This window comes from Eschrichtius robustus, chromosome 19 (assembly GCF_028021215.1).
Source record: "Eschrichtius robustus isolate mEscRob2 chromosome 19, mEscRob2.pri, whole genome shotgun sequence".
NCBI classification, from domain to species: Eukaryota; Metazoa; Chordata; class Mammalia; order Artiodactyla; family Eschrichtiidae; genus Eschrichtius; species Eschrichtius robustus.
Window position 1 is genome coordinate 69229912 of NC_090842.1, and position 23848 is coordinate 69253759.

Here is a 23848-nt window from a genome sequence, read left to right on the forward strand (position 1 = left end):
CGCGGCCTTTCTTGTTGCGGAGCACAGGCTCCAGATGCGCAGGCTCAGTAGTTGTGGCTCACGGGCCCAGTTGCTCCGCGGCATGTGGGATCCTCCCAGACCAGGGCTCGAACCCGCGTCCCCTGCATTGGCAGGCAGACTCTCAACCACTGCGCCACCAGGGAAGCCCCATTTAAGAGTCTTTAATGCTACTGATTACTGAAGTGTTTGGACATAATCTCAGACTCCTTGGAGCCAACCCAAGTTTACATCCACTGGTAATTAGAAGCAAGTAAACATTATTCTATTGCTCTTGAAATGCATGCAGACTGGAGTGATAAAAGTAATTTTGTAAGCTATGGTCAGAGAAAAAAAAAAAAGCTACAGGACCGTAACTGGGAATACGGAGACGAGATATTCAGCAGGCCTGAGGCAGCTAAACAAGAAGGAAAGCACTACTTTTGGTCCCCCAGAAAGGCTCTCCTGCCTGCATCGTCAGTGATTGTGCCCAACTGAGAAAAGCTGAGGTATAATCAGGCACCAAAAATGGCTGTATTTTTGTTGTTTATACATCCCCTGCTCCACCAAGTCTGACTCACTGGCACCCTACTCACATGGCTGAACTTCTCTCTTAATCGTAAGACCTAATCAGTCAATGCCCACCTTCTTTCTCTAGCCACAGCTAGTGATCGTGTGTCTTTCTTTTTCTTCTTTCTTTCTTTTTCTTCCTTCCTTCCTTCCTTCCTTCCTTCCTTCCTTCCTTCCTTCCTTCCTTCCTTTCTTTCTTTCTTTCTTTCTTTCTTTCTTTCTTTCTTTCTTTCTTTCTTTCTTTCTTTCTTTCTTTCTTTCTCTCTTTCTTGGCTGTGTTGGGTGTTCATTGCTGCCCACGGGCTTTTCTCTAATTGCGGCAAGCAGGGGGTTGCTCTTCTTTGTGGTGCTCAGGGCTTCTCATTCTGGTGTCTTCTCTTGTTGTGGCGCATGGGCTCTAGGCGCGGGCTTCAGTAGTTGAGGGATGGGGGTCACAGAGCGCAGGCTCAGTAGTTGTGTCACACGGGCTTAGTTGCTGCACAGCATGTGGGATCTTCCCGGACCAAGGATCGCACCCACATCCGCTGCATTGGCAGACAGATTCTTAACCACTGCGCAACCAAGGAAGTCCTAGAAATTGTTCTAATCTTTAGTTCATAACTTTTTCACATTGATAGTTTATCAAAGGGACTGTGAGTGGCATACTCCTCTGCGGCTTTCCCTAAGAATTGATGAGCCAACCTCACATCAATTCTCTTTAAATCAGGTAAACTCCCTCTGCTCCACAGTAAAAAAGACTGCTGCCACTTCCTACCTAATGTGTCTGGACCATGGTGGAGTGTCTCTCATGGACCTTGCTCTGGATAAGTAAGATCCGTATCCATTAAACCACTGATGTCTCTGTCCTTGTCTCTGGGCTCTTTCTTTGGTCTTCAGGCTGGGCAATTATTGATATATTATCCTGCCTCTGGGACAAGACCCCTTACTCTCTCCCAGCTGATCAGTGTCTCCAGCCTCCGCCACTCCCGCCCTGCTGTGGCACCGCTCCACAGGGAGAAGGCAGGGCCAGTGTGGTTTCTCTGCATGTATGGTGGAGTGGGTGAGCTGTGGCCAAACAGCTACCGTCAGAGATGTGGGCTGCTTCTCATGTACTGGTGGAGCAAGTTCCCACAATGGCCACCGCAGCCCGATCTGGGCTCTGCCCTGGGACTGGGCTGCCTCTTCATCCATAAATGGAGTCTTTCCCTGGTCTTGACTGCCCCAGATCCAGCGACATGTTGGGGCATGGAGTTAGTGGAGCCAGAGCGTTTTTTCTGCTCTGGCTGTGGTGTGTGGTGAACCTGCTCACTGGAAACCGGCAGCTGCTGAAGCGGACCTCTCTCTGCCCGGTCCCAGAGCCAGGTGGGAGCATGCACACTTCCTCCAAACAGAGTCCAGGCTCCTCCAACCTTTCTCTCTGTCCCACTGGTCCTCCAACCGGTAAGGAGGCTTGCCTCTACCACATAGAACCTAGGACTGGGTCACCCAGTCTGTGGCTTGATCAGCTCACTGGCCAGGGTGGGTGTCTGCCCATGTGATCTCCCTTCTCCTCTGAGTCACACATCTTTTGACCCCAGTACTTTTCTTCCCTTCCTGTCCAATTACATGTGTATGTTTCTTACAGCCTTGGTTGTACAGGAGTTCTTCTGCCAGTTTCCAGGTACATATTGATTTCCTCTCAGCTATTCCTTAAGGAACAAAAGCAAACAAATGAGAAAAAAAACCTGTGTTCTTCGGAGGAAAAAAGGTCTCTTCCTTCTTTGAACAACAGGAACTGACAGACTCTGTCTAAGCTATATTTTATTTTTAAATATTTATTTATTTATTTAGGCTGTGCCGGACCTTCATTGTGGTATGCGCTATCTTTAGTTGCAGCATGCGGACTTCTCAGTTGTGGAATGTGAACGCTTAGTTGTGGCATGCATGGGGGATCTAATTCCCTGACAAGGGATTGAACCTGGGACCCCTGTCTCTTTGCCTAAGCTTTAGTCAGATTCCTTTGAGCTCTCTTCCCCACTGGTCCTTGGCCCTTCCCACATCCTTGCAGGGATGGCTTAGCTCAGTTTCAGAAAGAAAACTGCAAAGGTAGTTAGGTAAGAATAATCCAACCATTCATACCTGATCTTCTGATCAAATCCTCAATTCCTATCTTTGATATCTGATGTCTCTGGTCTTTCTTCAGCAAGATTCTTATTAAGTCAATGTAGCAAGAACCCTCCTCACACTTGATGTTTCCCATTAGTAATTTTCCATCCACTGAACCCTTCAATTTGCTCCTTGTCTATAAATCCTCAGTTGTCATTACTGTATCTAAAGTTGAACTAAAATTTTCTCCCATATTGTAATAATCTTGACACCTATCCCAGTGGTACTGAATAAAGAATGTCTTACCATTTTAATAAATATCAGAATAATTTTTTCCTTACCACTGTTAAATTCATTTCAGTTAAACCTGAACCTACTTCTATAGACACAGACAGAGGACGGGAGGATCCTAACCCACCTCCCAAAAGAGGCACCTAGGGGACCACCTGGGTACTCAGGGGCTTGCATGACACATGTACCCTCCCCTGTCCTCTAATGAATGGAAGGAATTGCTAATACTGCCATTCCAGGACTAAGGAAATGGAGAACAAGGGCTGGCAGGGAACTTCCTCAACGTCACAACCCCAGAGGGGGTCAGAGAGAATCCATGCAGAAGTCTCTGGACTCTGCAGCCCCCGGTCCTTCTTATGGCTTGGTCCAAGGACAACAGATGGTGTCAGGGGGTTTTGAGGAGTCCCATTCCCTTAGCTTGGAAATGAGGGAGGGGACCGAGGGTGTGTTTTTTGTTTATGGGGGTGTGTTGGCCATGCCACGTGGCATGTGGGCCCATAGTTTCCCAACCATGGATCAAACCTGTGCCTCCTGTAGTGGAAGCCCAGAGTCTTAACCACTGGACAACCGGAAGTCCCTGAGGGTGTTTAGATGTAGTAGGAAACCGAAAGGTAATGGAGGGCACTGGGGGTGGAGGAGTGTGAGGTGATAAGAGGGTAGGAGGATGCAGGTGCATTAATCTTGCAGCAAATGGACCATGTCTAGGGAGGAAACAGGCAGAGGGTGGCTGTCCTCTACTCATGATCTCCCAGCAAGGGACAGGGATCTGGGATTCAATGCCAGGTTGCCTGGTTCAGGGCATGGGTAGTCTGGTCACTGCACTCTGTTTCCCTCCCTGTCCAGCTTTGAGGACTCAAAGAACACCTTGTCCGCCTTGTAATTTGGAATAGTGAAAGAATATGTTCTCAACTTTTTCTCAATTTTATACTATGTCTCCCTCCCCCCAAGAGCCCTGCTCATACCCCAGCCCCATGCTGATGAACACAACTATCTTTTGATTGGGAACCCACATCAATGGCTTTCCTGTGAATGACCCCATTTATCTACCCAAACTGCCCAGTGATCAGTCTATTATTAGTCTTCCAGTTTGTGAAAGGAGAGGTCTGCACCTCAGAGAGGTTGAGGAGCTTCCACAAAGGCACACAGCTGCCAGGCCTCTGATGACAGTGCTTCCTCTACACTGCACAGGTGCACTGGCTTCTCTTCTACACCTCCCTGAATGGACTCCATCTGCTGTCTCACAACCATGAACTACCTACACCTGATGTCTGCATCTCCACCAGGGCCTCCAGCTCGACCTCCCCCAGTGTACATCTCCCTGCAAACATCTTCCCTTTTGTGAAGTTGTTCACAGGGACAGCAGCACCAACCCAGGAAACCACACAGGGTCTTCAGTGTCACCCCAGATGTGATACTGGCCTCCATCATATGCCATATGCAGTGATTTGTTTCCAAGGGTCTGTCCATCTTCTGCACAAACTCGCTTCAGGATGTGACTGTGTCCAAATTGTCCTGGTCACTATTCCGAGCACTGTGAGGGACACAAAATGACTAAGAATGTCCACTGTGGCACTCTCCCTGTCTCCAAGGCTCTTCCTCCTAACCCTCTCACCCATTGCCTCACTGTCCCTCCTACCCCAACAGAAAAATATGAATCACCAAATGATTGCTAATAAGCAAGAAGGTGCCCACATCTCCTCGGGACTCCCCGCTGACAAACTTTAGTCCAAATGCTAAAGGATCAGTGCAGGCTGACACCTCCCATAAAGCCTGTAAAACCCCACCCCAAGTCCTTCGCTTGACAAAGCTGCTCACAGGTGTGACTCTCCAGCTTCTAACAAGGTGTGACCCAGTCCCTGAACTGAACACCATCAGTGCATCATCAAACTTGTGGTGATGTGGGAGAGGTTGTTCTTTCCAAGCCAGTCTGCACTCACCTCACCACATGGATCCACGAAAACTGTGTGACTGTGTGTGGCTCACACACGAGAATTTTGAGCATCCCTATCACATACCTGTGCCACAATCTCCCTGGAGTGTTTGTGTGGCCACACTTGCTGTGCTGAGTCAGCACCTCCCATTTTATTTCCCCAACAGGGTCTCAATTCTGTCACACATCCTTTGTGCAATGGTACGTAAGTTTGTAGGTCCAGGCTGAATCAACGGGTGTTAGCATTCAAAATCTGTCACACAGTGTCCCCAGTTGTGCTGATATGGACTGATATTTAGAATACTTCCATGTGTAATAAAGTTACTGGAGTTATGAAAGGGCTCTCTTGTTTCATATATATATATATATATATATATATATATATATATATATATATACACACACACACATATATATATTTGGCTGTGTTGGGTCTTAATTGCTGCGCGCAGGCTTTCTCTAGTTGCAATGAGCAGGGGCTACTCTTCGAAGTGGTGCGTGGACTGTCATTGTGGTGGCTTCTCTTGTTGCAGAGAACGGGCTTCGGTAGTTGCCACACGTGTACCCTAAGGCGTGCGGGTTTCAGTAGTTGGGGTGCACAGGCTCACTTGCTCAGCAGCATGTGGGATCTTCCCGGACCAGGGATCAAACCCATGTCCCCTGCATTGGCAGGTGGACTCTTAGCCACTGAGCCACCAGGGAAGTCCCTGGCAGGTGAATTCTTAAACACTGTGCCACGAGGGTAGTCCCAGTGCTCTCTTATTTTAGAAATGCATTCTAAGAAGTTATGTATTCAAAGACATGATACCTAGGATTATAAATTTTAAAAACTACTAAGTAAATCTTGATACACAAACACAAAAAAATGTGCATAAAAACGATAAATGATGTAAGATACAGGAAGGGTCCAACACAGTCATTCCATTTATATATACATTTGAAAATATCTATTACAAAAGTAGAATATGCTCTTGCATCAGTCATTTTAATGTTGAGGATGAATTAACAATGGCAGGAGGAAACTGGTTGGAGGGCTATACACAAGTATGTCAAAATGTACATTTTAACTAGGTAAAACTTAAGTCAACTATTCATCCAGTAAATGATTTTCAAAACAAAGATGCAAAACCTATCACTTTATAATAATTCTACTATGGTTTATTAGCTACATTCTTAAAATTGTGGCTACTGTACCTGTAATGGTGGAAAAAGAATACAATAGAGGGCTACTGGCAATGCTTCCCGAATGAATGTTCAGTGAAATTATGTTGGCAATTTGACCTTGGCTATGGTTGGAATATTTACAGCACGGAAACTGGCAAACACTACAAACCAGAGATTAATTTATTGTGTAATTGAATGTCTGGACTTAACTCTAAGGTAGCATATATTAATAATGAAGATTATTCCTAAACCTGTATAATGTATGTAACTATTACATTATGCATAGTATAAAATTGAGAAAAAGTTGAGAACATATTCTTTCACTATTCCAAGTTACAATTACATTCAGAAAAGAAATCACTCACATTATTGGTGAATGAGTGAAATCTAACAGATGTCTTTGTTGTTTACCTGCTCTCTTTTGTCAAAAAAAGAGAAAATAGCCATATCTCACAAAATAAAAGTAGGCAAAAGATAGGAATAGAAATTTAACCAGACAGGACAAACAGGTAAAAAACACACACATGAAAAACAAAAATTCAACATCAACAATCCTAAGAAAGGGAATTCCCTGGTGGTCCAGTGATGAGGACTCCAGGCTCCCCCAGCAGGGGGCATGAGTTAGATTCCTGATCAGAAGAACTAAGATCACGCATGCTGTGTGACACGGTCAAAAAAAAAAAAATCCTGAAGAAATGCAATTAAAATCATAATTTTTTATAAATGAATTTTAAAGTCTTCATAGGAGGGGTCAGCCTACATTCAATCTTAGCTTTTAAGGTAGGTTGATCAAGTGTGGGTCCCAAGGGGGGGAGGGCAAGTTCTTGCTAATTAACAGTCATCATGTTGGTAAGTTAACATTTTTTCTGGAGGGATGAGAGGAACAGTGAGGCAATGGATCAAGGGTTTAGGAAGAGGATGCTTGGAGACCAGGCCAAGTAGGGCCACACTGGACATTCTTAGTCCTTCCGTGTCCCTCACACTGCCCAGAACAGTGAGCGGGTCAACCACATAACAGGGCAACAGGGACATCCTGAGGTGGGTATGTAAAGATGGACAGGACCTTGGAAACGAATCGCTGCATATGGTGGTAGAGCCCATGTCAAATCTGGGGTGACACCAATGACCCAGTCCGGACTGCCCGGCTTAGTGCTGCTGTCCCTGTGGAGAACCTCCCAAGCAGGAGGGTGTTTCTGGGAGATGTGCACTGGTGAAAATGAAGCTGGAGACCCTGGTAGTGATGCAGATGTCAGATGTGGGTAGTTCATAGTCAGGACACAGCAAGTGGAGGCCCTGATTGGAGGGGCAGGAGAGAAGACAGTGGATGGGTGCAGTGTAGAGGAACCACTCTCATCAAAGGCCTGGCATTAGTGAGCCCTTGTGGAAGTCCCTCAACCTCTCTGAGCTGGACACCCCTTCTTTCACAAATGGCAATAATAGTAACTGAATCACAGCACTGGATTGGTTGGGTAGATAAATGGAGTCAGTCACAGGAAAGTCATCAATATTGGTTCCCAGAGAAAAGATAATCCTGTCCATCAGCATGGGGCTGGGGTATGAGCAGGGCTCCTGGTGTGGGGGTCGGGGCACAGAAGTGTCAGGATGGACAAGGTGTTCTTTCAGTCCCCAAACCTGGAGGTGGCGGGCAGGGGAGGAGTGAAGTGACCAGACTCCCAATATCCTGAACCAGGCAACCTGGCATTGAAGCCCAGATCCCTGTCCATTTCTGGGAGATCACAAACAGATGACACATCATCTCTGTGTCTCAGTTTCCTCTCTAGAAAGGGTCCATTAGCTGCACGGGTTCTTCTCACTCTCTTACCACCTGGAACTCCTTCAATGTCACTGCCGGCCATGTTCGTGATATTCATAAGGCCCTTTCTTTAGTGTGAACTCTATGATGTTTAATCAAGTGGCACCTTTGGGTGAAAGATTTACCACATTCCTTGCACTCAAAAGGCTTTTCTCCAGCGTGGATTTTCCTATGGATGCGGAGGAGCTGTCTTTGCTTAAAGGCTTTCCCACATTCAGTGCACCCATAAGGCCTTTCTCCAGTGTGGACTCTGTGATGATCATAGAGAGAGGATCGACTAGTAAAAGACTGCCCACATTCACTGCATTCATAAGGCCTTTCTCCACTGTGAACTCTCTGATGACGAAGAAGGCTAGAGCTACCAGTAAAACATTTCCCACATTCACTGCACTTATAAGGCCTTTCTCCAGTGTGAATTCTCTGATGATCACGAAGGCTCGACCTAGCAGTAAAAGATTTCCCACATTCACTGCAGTCATAAGGCCTTTCTCCATTGTGAACTCTCTGATGATACCGGAGGCCACTCCTAGCAACAAAAGATTTCCCACATTCACTGCACTCATAAGGCCTTTCTCTAGTATGAACTCTCTGATGACACTTGAGGTTCAGCCTAGGAGTTAAAGATTTCTCACATTTATTGCACTCATAAACCTGTTCTCCAGTGTGAAATTTCTTATGGGCATTGAGGTGTGCCTTTTGGCTAAAGAATTTCCCACATTCACTGCACTCGAAAGGCCTCACTCCACTGTGAACTCTCCAATGATTGCAAAGGTTCGACCTACTCGTAAAAGATTTCCCACATTTATTGCACTCATAAGGCTTTTCTCCAGTGTGAACATTCATATGGGCACTGAGTTGTTCATTTCGGCTAAAGAATTTCCCACATTCACTGCACTCAAAAGGTCTTTCTCCACTGTGAATTCTCTGATGATTACAAAGGATCGACCAAGTAGTGAAAGATTTCCCACATTCACTGCACTCATAAGGCCTTTCTCCAGTGTGAACTCTCAGATGATAATAGAGGCCAGAGCTAGTAGTTAGAGATTTCCCACATTCATTGCACTCGTAAGGCTTTTCTCCAGTGTGAACTCTCTGATGTGCAAGGAAATTGGATTTGCGGGCAAAATATTTTCCACATTGGGTGCATCGATAAGGTTTTTCTCCAGTGTGAACTCTCTGATGTTCAATTAAGTTCCACTTTTGGATGAAAGATTTAGCACATTCCTTGCATTCATAAGGCTTTTCTCCACTGTGGATTTTCCTATGTGCTCTGAGGTACTTCCTTAGGCTAAAGGATTTCCCACATTCACTGCAGTCATAGAGCGTTCCTCCACAGTTAACTCTCTGATGTGTAAGGAAATGGGATTTGTGGCTAAAAAATTTTCCACAATGGCTGCATTCATAAGGCCTTTCTCCAGTGTGAACTTGCTCATGCTGAATAAGGTTAGTTCTTTGGGTGAAGGCTTTCCCACATTCTCTGAACTCACAAAACCCTTCAGTAGTGAGGACTCCCTCATCCTGAATAAGTACTTCTGTGTGGCTGGAAGCTTTCTTGCCTTCTCCCCAGCTGTGATGACCTTTTCCACTGTGAAAAACAGCTTCACACTCCTTACTCTTGTTCAGTTTCTTCCTGGTATTAGTGGCCTGTGGCTGAAGTTCCATGTTGGCCACGTAGTTGTTCCCAATCTCCATGTAGGTAGAGAGATTCCCTGTTACATGGATTGTGCAGCTTTTCAAAAATGCAGGTCTCCCCATATCACAGCTGAAGGGTTTCTCTCGAATGTGCTGCTTCTGGTGCTCTTGAAGGTTTGCAGTGAAATAGAACTGTTTCCCACATGCCCCACATGTGTATGCTTTCTGCTCCCTATTTGTTCCTTGCTCTTCAGCCAAGTGCAAAATGTCTCTCAAAACTGGGATGCACATCTTACATGGCTGGGCCTTCTCAGGAGACGAACCTGCCCTGGGGGTCCTCATCTGTGACACTCCTTCTGCAGATACGCTGTCTTCAGAAGGTGTCTCTTCATCCTCAACTGCAGGAAAAGAACCTGAAAACAAAGAAGTGATGATGAAGTTCATGTTGAGTTTATTGGGGGGAGTGAGGCCATCACAAGTCTACATTTAACAAGTGAAAGAACCAGTCCACAGGACTGTGTTCAGGAAATGAATTTGGGGTCAAATTGAGAAGCAGCTGCTCTCACCGAGTACAGGACACAAGGACTGGATGGGGCCCAAAGCGAAAGGCGTCTTGTACAATTCACTCTTTTGTCAATGGCCTTTTCCAGGACCACATCTCCTGGTGACCTGTGATACTGTACAGTAGTGTATGTCCATATATACACTACGAAACGTAAAACAGATAGCTAGTAGGAAGCAGCCGCATAGCACAGGGAGATCAGCTCAGTGCTTTGTGACCACCTAGAGGAGTGGGATAGGGAAGGTGGGAGGGAGATGCAAGAGGGAAGGGATATGGGGATATATGTATACATATAGCTGATTCACTTTGTTATACAGCAGCAACTAACACACAATGTAAAGGAATTATACTCCAATAAAGATGTTAAAAAACAAAAAAAACCAGAAGTGTATGTCCAGGTCTCAGAAAATCTGACTGCAACAGGTCGCTGGCGTTCCAGAAATATTAAAGGATCCCTTATGTTGAGGATACAAATAGTGTCAGTAGGTACTATGGGAAAAACAGTGTGAAGACCACATGAGATAAGTGGTTTAGAGAGGTGGTAGGGAATGAATCTGAGGGTGCAGTCAGAATAAAAATGGGAAGTAGGAGAAATGACAAGTTGGCAGAATGTCACGAATGGAGAAACACGAGAGAAGTGATTTGTAGCCACTGACAATGGCACTAAAACACTAGTCAAGAGGAAGTCATACTTCCTGATATGACTTAAACACAGACCTAATATCAAGGCCTCTCCCAGTTGTCATTCATGTTAATCAGGCTACCTCTGAGGCTTTTTGCTGAGACCAGAGTCATGTCCATCCCATGAAGCCCAAAGGACTCTCCATCCTGATTTGACCAACTACACGGGACACAAATGATACAAGTCCTAACATAGTCAGGATGGCTGAATAGCCAACACTGGCCCAGAGGAACTCAGTACACAATACACAGTATATAAATATTACATTTTATGTCTGGTGCAGGGACTATCCTGGTGGTCCAGTGGTTAAGACTCTTTGTTTCTAATGCAAGGGGCACAGGTTTAATTCTTGGTCGGGCATGCCACGCACTGGGGCCAAAAAAAAGAACATCCGGTGGAGCCAGAGGCAAGGATGTACAGTGCATGGAGTACAAAATGTTAGGAATGTATCTCCCCACCTAAACAACTATTGTACTGGAAGAATCTAATAGATCTAACTCTTTTGCAACCACGGCATCTTCTGAAGATCTGCAGTGTCCCACAAAACAGTTTGAAAAGACAAAGCTTCAGAATCAAAATCAGATATCACAGGGATGTTTGAACAATCACATTGGGAATATAAAATAATTATGACTAATATGCTAATTAAAGTCTACTAATGGATAAAGCAGACAGCATACAATGCCAGAAAGGAAATGTAAGCTAAGAGATGAAAATTTTAACAAAGGACCATAAAGAAATGCTAAAGATCAAGTACACCATAACAGAAATGAAGAATGACTGTGATGGGCTTATTCGTACCCTGGACACAGCTGAGGACAGAATGTTTGAGCTTCTTTTTCTGTTAGGAGAAACTTCCAAAACTGAAAAATGAACTGAAAAAATACAAAAAATAAAATTTAAAAAAAAACACCCGAATATACAACATCCGTGGGACAACCACAAAAGGTTTAACAAACACATATGGAAAAATCTCAAACAGAAAGAAAAAAAGAAATGGAAGAAATACTTGAAGCAATAATGATGGTGAATTTCTAACAAAATGATGTCAGACACCAACCAACAGATCCAGAAAGCTCAGTGAACATGAGGCAGGTTTAATGCCAAAAACACTACATCTTAAGCTTATCACATTCAAATGCAGAAAAAAAAAATACTAAAAGAGGCTGAAGGAATCAACACCTTTCCCAAGAGAAGCCAAAAAAAAAAAAAAAAAAAAAACAATTACATTTGAATTCTCCTCAGAACTCAGGGAAATAAGAACTGAATGGAGTAAAATATTTAAAGTGGGAAGGGGGAGGGGACATCACCAACCTAGAATTTGGTAACCAGCAACATAAATCTTCAACACTGATGATGAAATAAACACGTTCTTAGACACAGAAAAATTGTGAGACTATATTAAAGGGAGTTCTTCAGAGAGGAAAAATGACATAGATCACAAATTTGGGTTTCATAGAGAAAGGAAGACCATAAGAGAATAAAAAACTTTCATTGACATAAAACTGACATGGGACATTGTATTTCTTTAAGTTGTACAACATGATTTATGTATACACTGCTATGAGTACCACAGTAAGTTTAGTTAACATATATAATTGCATATTTTTTCGTCTGATGAGAACTTCTAAGATCTACCCTTTGGAAACTTCTAAATGTACAATACAGTTTCGTTAACTAGAGTCACTATGCTGTGCACTACATCCCCAGGACTTACTCATCTTATAACTAGAAGTCTGTAACTTCTGACACCCTTCACTCACTTCATCTAACCACCTTGCCCCACTCTGGCAATCACTAATCCTTTGTCTGTATCTGAGTTTGGTGTTGTTGTTGTTGTTTTAAAGATTCAACATGTAAGTATACTCATGTAGTACAGGTAAACCTGGAACAACATGGGTTCACACTACTTGGGTCCACTCGTACAGAGATATTTTTCAACAAATACACACAGGATCACATATCTGTAGCTGGATGAATCCACAAATGGGAAAACTTCAGAATCAGAGGGCTGACTATGGGACTTCAGCATCCACAGATTTCAGTATATGCAGGGGCTCCTGGAACCAATCCTCCATGGAAACAGTGGGACAAGTGGATTTGTCTTTCTCTCTCTGACTTATTTCACTTAGCATAATGTCCTCAAGGTCTATCCATGTTGAGGCAAATGGCAAGATTTCCATCTTTCTTTATGGTTGTATAATATTGAATAATATGCCATATATACCACATGTTTGTTAGATCCACTCATCCATCAATGGACACTTAGGTTGTTTCCGTATCTTGAATATCGTAAATAATGCTGCAATAAACCTGAGGTACAGATATCTTTTTGAGATGATGATTTCACTCCCTGTGGATAAATACACAGAGGTGGAATTGCTGGACCATATGGAAGTTCCTTTTTGAACTTTGTAAGGATTCTCCATAGTTTTCCATAGTAGTTGTAACAATGTACACTCCCACCGACAGTGCACAAGGGGTCCCTTTTCTCCACAACTTCACCAACACTTATTTCTTGTCTTTTTCACAACAGACATTGTAACATGTGTGAGGTGGTATCTCACAGTGGGGTTTTTTTTCCCTAACTTTTCATTTATTTTTGGCTGCATTGTGTCTTAGTTGCTGCATGTGGACTTTCTCTAGTTGCGGCGAGCGGGAGCTAGTCTTTTGCTGTAGTACGCGGGCTTCTCATTGTGGTGGATTCTCTTGTGGCATAGCATGGGCTCTATGTGCGCAGGCTTCAGTAGTTGCAGCACGCAGGCTCGATAATTGCAGCACGCAGGCTCGATAATTGCAGCACACAGGCCCTAGAGTGCATAGGCTTCAGCAGTTCTGTCACATGGGCTCAGTAGTTGTGGCGCAGGGTCTAGGGCGCACTGGCTTCAGTAGCTGTGGCACTCGGACTCAGAAGTTGTGGCTCATGGGCTCTAGAGCGCAGGCTCAGTAGTGTGGCACAGGGCCTTAGTTGCTCTGCAGCACGTGGGACCTTCCCGGATCAGGGATCTAACCCTCATCCCGTGCAGTGGCAGGTGGATTATTTTTTTTTTAAATAAATTTATTTATTTATTTATTTTTGGCTGCGTTGGGTGTTCGTTGCTGCATGTGGGCTTTCTTTAGTTGCCGCAAGCGGGGGCTCTTTTCGTTGTGGTGCGCGGGCTTCTCATTGCGGTGGCTTCTCTTGTTGTGGAGCATGGGCTCTACGCGCATGGGCTTCAGAAGTTGTGGCACACAGGCTCAGTAGTTGTGGCTCGCAGGCTCTAGGGTGCAGGCTCAGTAGTTGTAGCTCACAGGCTTAGCGGCTCCTTGGCAGGTGGGATCTTCCCAGACCAGGGCTCAAACCCGTGTCCCTGCATTGGCAGGTGGATTCTCAACCACTGCGCCAGCAGGGAAATCCTCATTGTGGTTTTGATTTGCATTTCCTGACCATTAGTGATATTGAGCATCTTTTCATGTAGCTGTTGCCTATATGCATGTCTTCTAAGGAAGAATAGTAACTGTATACTCCATTATGCATTTTTTAATTAATGAATTTATTTATTTTTGGCTGCATTGTGTCTTCATTGCTGCATGTGGGCTTTCTCCAGTTGTGGCAAGTGGGAGCTACTCTTTGTTGCGGTGTACAAGCTTCTCATTGCAGTGGCCTCTCCCGTTGCAGAGCACAGGCTCTAGGTGCACAGGCTTCAGTAGTTGTGGCATGCAGGCTCAGTAGTTGTGGCTCACGGGCTCCAGAGCACAGGCCCAGCAGCTGTAGCACATGGGCTAGCTGCTCCACGGCATGTGGGATCCTCCCAGACCAGGGCTTGAACCTGTGTCCCCTGCATTGGCAGGCGGAATCCCAACCACTGCACAACCAGGGAAGCGCAATTATGCATTTTTAAACACACCCATTTATGTATGCTTATGTAAAATTAAAACAAATGAGCACAATAATACAATGCAGGAGAGATACCAATTAGGATTTTTTAAAATTATAAGGTATTCAAACTACCAAGGAAGCCATACAGTGTTATATGAAAGTGGACTTCAATCAGATGTAAATACAGAGTGCAAACTCTAGTACAACTACATAAAAAAAATGAAAAGAAACGAGTATATCTGATATGCTAACAAGGAGAGAAAATGCAATCATACAAGATGCTCGATCTAAACAATAAAAACAAGAGTGGAAGACTAACATAGGAACAAAGAATAAGGGCAATGGTAGAAAATGGTAACAAATACATTAGATATTTATCCAACTATATCAATATATTAAACATTGATAGTCTCAATGCACCAATGAAAAGAGATTATCAGAGTGAATCCATAAGCAGGAGTCAGCTATATGTTCTCTCAAAAAAACCCACTTTATTTATTTATTTATTTTACATCTTCATTGGAGTATAATTGCTTTACAATGTTGTGTTAGTTTCTGCTGTATAACAAAGTGAATCAGCTATCTGTATACGTATATCCCCATATTCCCTCCCTCTTGAGCTTCCCTCCCACCCTACCTACCCCACCCCTCCAGGTCGTCACAAAGCATCAAGCTGATCTCCCTGTGCTATGCAGCTGCTTCCAACTAGCTATTTATTTTACATTTGGTAGTGTATATATGTCAATGCTACTCTCTCACTTCGTCCCAGCTTACCCTTCCCCCTCCCCGTGCCCTCAAGTCCATTCTCTACATCTGTGTCTTTATTCCTGTCATGCCCCTAGGTTCATGAGTACCATTTTTTTAAGATTCCATGTATATGCATTAGCATATGGTATTTGTTTTTCACTTTCTGACTTACTTCACTCTGTATAACAGACTCTAGGTCCATCTGCCTCATTACAAATAACTCAATTTTGTTCCTTTTTATGGCTGAGTAATATTCCATTGTATATATGTACCACATCTTCTTTATCCATTCAACTGTCAATGGGCATTTAGGTTGCTTCCATGTCCTGGCTATTGTAAATAGTGCTGCAATGAACACTGTGGTACATGTATTTTTTTCAATTCTGGTTTTCTCAGGGTATATGTCCAGTAGTGGGATTGCTGGGTCATATGGTAGTTATATTTTTAGTTTTTCAAGGAACCTCCATACTGTTCTCCACAGTGGCTGTATCAACTTACTGCATGCGTGCTTTCTCTAGTTCCAGCAAACAGGGGCTACTCTTCATTGCAGCATGCAGGCTTCTCATTGTGGTGGCTTCTCTTGTAGAATACGGGATCTGGGCACGCGGACTTCCATAGTAGCAGCACACAGGCTCAGTAGTTGTGGCTCACAGGCTTAATTGCTCTGTGGCATGTGGGATCTTCCTGGACCAGGGATCAAACTCGTGTCCCCTGCATTGGCAGGTGGATTCTTAACCAATGTGCCACCAGTGAAGTCCAGAAACCCACTTTAAATACAAATATGTTAGAATTCCCTGGCAGTCCTGTGGTTAGGACTTGGCACTTTCACTACTTTAGCCCAGGTTCAATCCCTGGCCAGGGAACTAAGACACTGCAAGCTGTGGCACAGCCAAAAAAAAAAAGAAAAAAAAATCCGCCAATACATGATCTCATCGACAGATTCGGAAAACCAGATCTGGCAAAATCCAGCACCCATTCATGATCAAAATCTCCATCTCCTAGTAAACTAAAAATAGAAAAAAAACTTCAACTTGACAATCTAAATAGAACCTTATAACTATCATCTTTACCAGATGAAAAACTAGAAACTTTCCCAATAAGATGAAGAAGGCAAGGATGTTCCCTCTGGCAACTCCCTTTCAACTTTATACTATAAGTCATAATTAATGGACTGAGAAGAGAAAGTTATATAAAAGTTATACTGATCAGGAAGGAAGGAATCAAGCTGCCTTCATTCTCAGATGATATAACCAGCTATGTAAAAACCAAAATATACACCAAAAAAAACCCCAAAACAAATCCTGGAACTTGGTAGCAATTATAGCAAGGTTTCAGGATACAAGGAAATTATACAAAAGTCAATCACTTTCCAATACATCAAGAATAAACAAGCGAAATGTGAAATTAAAAACACAAGACCATGTACATTAACACCCTCCTAAACAAGTGGAGAGACAAAGGAAGAAACACTTAATTATAAATCTACCAAGACATATATAAGATTTACATGAAGGGGGACTTCCCTGCTGGCGCAGTGGTTAAGAATCTGTCTGCCAATGCAGGGGACATGGGTTTGATCGCTGGTCCATTAAGATCCCACATGCTGTGGAGCAACTAAGCCCATGAGCCACAGCTACTGAGCCTGTGTTCCAGAGCCTGCAAGGCACAACTACTGAGCCCACGTGCCACAACTACTGAAGCCCGTGTGCCTAGAGCCCATGCTCTGCAACAAGAGAAGCCACCGCAATGAGAAGCCTGTGCACCGCAATGAAGAGGAGCCCCTGCTCGCCGCAACTAGAGAAAGCCCACACGCAGCAAGAAAGACCCAATGCAGCCAAAAATAGATAAATAAATAAATATAAAAAGAAAAAAATCTACATAAGGGAAACTCTAAGACTCTGATGAAGAAATCAAAGAACTAAATAAACGGAACTAAATAAATGGAAAGATATTTCACATTCATAAATATGAAGACCCAGAAGTCAGTTCTTCCCAATTTCACCTAGACTGCACCTAGATTCAATGCAATCCAAATCAAAATCCCAGCAAATTATTTTGTGGACCTAAGTAAATTGATCCTAAAGTTTATACAGAGAGGCAAAAGTCCCAGAATAGCCAACACCATACTGAAGAACAAAGGTCGCAGACTGACACTACTCAACTTCAAGACTTAGTATCTTAAAAAGAAAAAGAAAGAAAAAAAGAAAAAGGAAAAGAAAAACAAAACTTAGTATCTAAGGTAATCAAGCCTGGGAATTCCCTGGCACCCCTTGGTTAGGACTCCGCACGTTCACTGCTGAGGGCCCAGGGTTCAATCCCTGGTTGGGGAACTAAGAACTTATAAGCTGCATGGCATGGCAAAAAAAACCCAAAAAAACAAAATGTAATCAAGCCAGTGCGGTATTGTTGAAAGGATAGAGAAACTGATCAATGAACAGTATTGAGAGTGCAAAAACAGATCCACAGAAATAAACTCATCTGACTTTTGACAGATGACAAGTGCAATACAATGGAGAAAAATGAAGTCTTTTGAATAAATAGTACTGGAACAACCGAACATCACATGCCAAGACATGACTTCTAGACACAAACCTTACACCCTTCACAAAAAATTAACTCAAAATGGATCATGGACCTAAAAGTTAAGTACAAAAAAACCTTAAAATTCAGTACAGAAACAACAACCCAAATACAAAATGAGCAAAACACCTTAACAGACACCTTATTAAAAGAAGATATACACATAACAATTTAGCATATACAAAGATGAACGGAAATGCAAATTAAACTCAAAAGCAGATACCAATACATACCTATAAAAATGGCCAAAATCCAAACACTGACAACACCAAATGCTGGTAAGGGTGTGGAGCAACAGGAATTTCATTCATTGCCGATTGGAATGCTTAATGGTAGAGTCCACTTTGAAAGGCAGTTTGGTAGATTCTTACTAAACTAAACATAATCTTATATCCTCCAGCAATTGTACTCTGTGGTATTTATACAAAGGAGTTGAAAACGGACACACACACACAAAAACCTTCAAACAGATATTTACAGTAGCTTTATTCATAACTTTCAAAACTTGGAAGTAATCAAGAAGTCCTTCAGTAGATGAATGGATAAACATGATACATCCAGAGAACAGCAACACTATTTACAACTAAACTGCAATGAGCTATCAAGTCATGAAAAGACATGCAGAAAACTTAAAATGCATGTTACTATGTGAAAGAAGCCAAGATGAAAAGGCTACATACTGTATGAGTCCAAGGATATGACATTCTCAAAAAGGGGAAACTAATGAGACAGTAAAAAAGTAATCAGGGGATACCAAGGAGTACAGGGGAAGAAGGGATGAACAGGTGGGGCACGGAGAATTTTTAGTTGAAAATTGAACACATTCTGTATGATACTATAATGGTGAATACATGTCATTATACATTTATCAAAGCCCACAGAATGTACAACACCACAAGTGAACCCTATCGCAAACTTTAGATTTTGAGTGATAATGATGTGTTCATATAGGTTCATCAATTTTAACACTCAGATGGGGGATTTTTGATTCAATGCAATCCCTATCAAAAACAATGACGTCTTCAAGAAATAGAAAAATTCAGACTCAAATTCACATAGACTCAAGGGATTCGATACAGTCAAAGCAATTGTGAAAAACAACAAAGTTGAAGGATTCACAACACATGAATTCAAACTTTCTTACAAAGCTACAGTAAGCAAAAGAGCATAAAGTGCTACTGGCATAAAGACAGATATATACTCCAATGGAATAGAATAGAGACTAGAGTGTCTAAAAATCAGCCCTCAAATATATGATGCAATAATTACTAACAAGAGGAGGATTTCCATTGAATAAGGACAGACTTTTCAACAAATGGTGCTGGGAAAACCAGATACCCACATGCACAACAATGAAATTAGAACCTTACCTAACACCATACATAAAAATTCACTCAAAATATATCAAAGGCCTAAACTTAAGAGCTAACACTAAAAAGTTCTTACAAAAAGCAAACAAGAAAAGCTTCAAAACGTTGGATTCAGCCATGATTTCTTGCCTTTGACAACAAAGGCAAAAGAAACAAAACAAAAAATAAACAAATTGGACCTCATAAAAATGAACAATTTTGGTTGCATACCTTTAATTTACACAAACGTATGTGTCATTATAGCCCAAGAAAGCTAGGGGAAGAAAGGAAAAAACTGAAAAACTTTTTAACATCAAAGGACACTATAAACACAGTAAGAAAGAAACCACAGATTGGGAGAAAACATTTCCAAAACATGTATATAAAAAGGGATTCATATCTAGAATCTATGGATAAATCTGTAATTCAACAACAACCAAAAAACCAACTTGATTAATAAATAAAAAAGGACTTGAACAGATATTTTTCTAAAGCTGTACAAATGGCCAATAAGCACACCAAAAGGGATATAATTGAAATGGGGAAAATATACCATTTCACACCCATTAGGATGGCTATGATCAAAAGAACAGAAAATAACAGGGACCTCCCTGGCAGTCCAGTGGTTAAGACTGCACGCTGTCACTGCAGGGGGCGCAGGTTCGATCCCTGGTCATCACTTCTTGGGGAACTAAGATCCTGCATGCCCCCCAGCAAGGCCGAAACAAAACAAAACAAGAGAACAGAAAATAACAGATGCTGGAACATCCTGGGTGGAGCAGTGGTTAAGACTCCGTGCTTCTAATGCAGGGGGTTGGGGTTCGATTCCTGGTCAGGGAACTAGATCCCACAGGCATGCCACAACTAACAGTTCGCAGGCCACAACTAAGGAGTCTGCAAGCCGCATCTAAGGAACGAGCGAGCCACAACTAAGGAACCCGCTAGCCACAACTAAGACTTGGTGAAACCGAAATAAATAAATAAATGTTAAAAAAATAAAAAGAAACAAAAAACCGGATGCTGGCGTGGATATAGAGAAATTGGAATCTTGAAAAAAGGTCTTGCAAAAACATCTTATAGTCTGTTTTAGTAGTAACCATGTCACTGACAACACTGTCACACAGTCAGGCACAAAAATATGTCAGGTACAAGAATGGAGAAAAACTTGGGTACCATTCATTTGGACAGTCACCTGGCCAAAGAGAGGGCAAACAAGGAGGGATTGATCAGGTGGATGGCAAGACTACTGACCATGACAGTCTCCCAAGGCAACAGAAATAAAAGCAAAAATAAACAAATGGGACCTAATCAAACTTATAAGCTTCGGCACAGCAAAGGAAACCATAAAGAAAACAAAAAGATATCCTATTTACAAATAATGTGACTGACAAGGGCTTAATTTCCAAAATATATAAACAGCTTTACAGCTCAATAACAAAAAACAAACAACCTAGAAGACGTAAATAAACATCTCTCTAAAGCAAAAACTCAAATGGGTAATAGGCACATGAAAAGATGCTCACCATCACAAATTATCAGAAAAATACAAAACTATTCAATACAATGAGGTATAACCTCACACCAATCAGAATGGCTATCATTAAAAAGCCTACAAATAGGGGCTTCCCTGGTGGCACAGTGGTTAAGAATCTGCCTGCCAGTGCAGGGGACACGGGTTCGAGCCCTGGTCTGGGAAGATACCACATGCCACGGAGCAGCTGGGCCCATGAGCCACAACTACTGAGCCTGCGCGTCTGGAGCCCGTGCTCCACAACCGGAGAGGCCGCGACAGTGAGAGGCCCGCGCACCGCGATGAAGAGTGGCCCCCGCTCGCCGCAACTGGAGAAAGCCCTCGCACGGAAACGAAGACCCAACACAGCCATAAATAAATAAATTAATTAATTTAAAAAAAAAAAAAAAAGCCTACAAATAACAAGTGTTGGAGAGGGTGTGGAGAAAAAGGAAACCTCTTACACTGCTGCTGGGACTGTAAATTGGTACAGCCACTATGGAGAACAGTATGGAGGGTCCTCAAAAAATGAAAACCAGAGTTGCCATATATTCCAGCAATCCCATTCCTCGCCATATATCCAGCAAAAACATGGTTTGAAAGGATACATGCACCCCAATGTTCAATGCAGCACTGTTTACAATAGCCAAGACATGGAAGCAACCTAAATGTCCATCGACAGTTGAATGGATAAAGATGTGGTGCTTATATACCATAGAATATTACTCAGCCATTAAAACGAATGAAATAATGCCATTCATAGCAGCATGGATGGACCTACAGATTGTCATACTGAGTGACGTTAAGTCACAAAGAGAAAGATATGCAGAATCTAAAAAAAAAGTTGATACATATAAACTTATTTAGAAAACAGAAACAGACTCACGGACATAGAGAATGAACTTGTGGTTGCCAGGGGGGAAGGGTGATGGGGATGGATAGTTAGGGAGTTTGGAACTGACATGTACACACTGCTGTATTTTAAATGGATAACCAGGGACCTACTGTACAGCAGAAATTAAAACAAAATTGTAAATCAACAATACTTCAGTAAAATTAAAAACAATCAACAAAAAAAGACTACTGACCCTGAATCCTTACCTGTAACTTCGGGGTTACGGGTGTTCGGGCACTAAGGACTAGGGATGCACTCTGCCTAGCCATAGTAACCACAGCACATAACCAAGGAATTTAAGAAGAAAGCAGTGCCCATGTTCCAGATGTGAGGACAGAGCTGCCCCTGAGGAAGAGAAGAAAGGAAGAACCTAGCTCAGAGGATAGGGGTGGGTGTGAGGGCCTTACCCAGCATGCATACAACTGCAAAGTTCTCCAGCATGACATCAAGGTACAGGTGTATCTGAACCTCATCAAGAAGACACCATTCCTCCCAGGAGAAGTATACGGCCACATCCTCAAAGGTCACACTGCCCTGGTATAACAGGGACAAATAAAACCATGAACGGTCTCACTCCTGAAAACCCACAATCCATCTTCCCACACATTTCCCCTACTGCCCAATGAGATGGAGCCACTTGAGACCTGGGGAAGAAAACCCCCCTCCTCTGATCTGAACCTCCCATTGCCTTCAAAACACACAGGCAGTCATTTGAAGCCGAAATCCTGCTCTTCTGTGCTGTTTATTCCCACCAGAAAATAAAGGAGACCTGCACTTACCTAAACCAACTCAACCTCACCTCAAAGTACTTCCACATACTGGTGTGGGTTCTAGGAGTAACCTTCCATACTCCCTCCATAGAACGTCTGGGTCTGCACTCAGTACCCAGAGCATGAGATTCTCCAAGGTCCCCAAACCAAAAAGCTAGCAGAATGGCAGGTGAAGAGCCCTAAGACACCTCAAATACAGAGAATGTGTGCGTGGGGGTCGAAACAAGTGAGGGATTGGGACAACCTCCATTTACCAAAAGTGCTTCTGCAGCCCTGGGAATCTGTGGGAACAAGCAGGCCATAGAAGAAAGTGACCATGGCGGTACTCCAGGGGCTCAGGCCTTCCCTGGTCCCCTGGCGGTACCAGAGCCAGGTAACCTCGGGCTGACTGGCTAATCTCCCCTGCCTGCCTCCGTCCCCAGTGCTACCGTTTATCAGTTGTGACCTTGGAAAAGCCACAACTTCCCTCTGCCTCAAAGTCCTCATCACCCACCTACAGTCTTTTCTTCCACTGAACAGGCTTTGGAGAATTTTCAAAAGCCTAACTCAGATCGTGTCCTTCCTTTGCTCAAAACTCTCCACCGCTCCGAGGGCCCTAAGAAGAAAGGTACAACCTCTCAGCTACCACTCCAGATGCAGCCTGGCCTCAAACTTGGTTCCCCGCAGAAACAAGACGGAGTACACGTCCCCGGGATGTTCCTGCTTCAGTTGCATCTCCAAGCCTCACTCACACCGCATACACTGGTGGTCAGAAATAGATAAACCACCCCTGAAGCCCTCACTGTCCTGGAGCAGACGTGACCAGGCGCCGCTCACTCGGGGCGTTCGTATTTCGGTGGGGAAACAGGCAGGCGAGAACCCGGAGACCGCAGCGTTTACCTGAGGTGGGTCCGTCAGCGCAGGCGCCGCCATCGGAACCTTTACGCGGAGCGGAGCGGCGACAGACCAGCGACCGGGTCGGAGTCGGCACGGTTACTCCCCGCAAGCGGCGGCGTCGTCCCCGACCCTAAGACCCGCCCCTGTGTAGTGCGCACAAACTCTCCACTTCCACCTCCTGGGCCCCTCACTTCGTTCCCAACACCGCACAGCGGAGCTATTGATCAGGTCCACAGTCTCAACAACAATAAAAATGTCCGCCACAAAAACACCGGAAGTCCTCCTCCCTGATGTTCCCCTCCCGGAAATGCCCCTTTCCTAGATTTTCATTGGATGAACGTTCCCTTAGCGCAATTTCTTCTGGGTAATGTAGTTCCAAGGCCTGAAGCAGTGGCGCCCCACACTGGAAGCACCACGAAAAAGCCAAACAGCACCGAGAGAAGCGCTGGGAAATCAGCTGGGGGTGGGGGGGAGCGGGGGGGGGGCGAGGAAGCGGCTCCATCCCTCTTAAGGTCGGGGTGGGGATACTTGAGGGAAAGGGGGGGATACTTTAGAGC

At 43.7% G+C, this 23848-nt stretch overlaps 1 protein-coding gene across 2 annotated transcripts; it reads right to left on the reverse strand.

Annotated features, from left to right (window-relative positions):
* Positions 1–6464: 6464 nt before the first annotated feature.
* Positions 6465–23545, reverse strand: LOC137753615 (zinc finger protein 211-like). Of its 2 annotated transcripts, none has more exons than XM_068528900.1 (3): positions 23295–23545; positions 21852–21990; positions 6465–9874 (listed from the first exon to the last, which is right to left on the reverse strand). In XM_068528900.1, exon 3 carries the CDS (start codon positions 9801–9803, stop codon positions 7884–7886), a length of 1920 nt encoding a protein of 639 aa, XP_068385001.1. In that variant the 5' UTR covers positions 9804–9874; positions 21852–21990; positions 23295–23545; the 3' UTR covers positions 6465–7883. The 2 variants fall into 2 exon arrangements, with proteins under 2 accessions (XP_068385001.1, XP_068385000.1); XM_068528899.1 differs by lacking the exon at positions 21852–21990 and adding an exon at positions 22053–22179.
* Between the last annotated feature and the right edge of the window lie 303 nt (positions 23546–23848).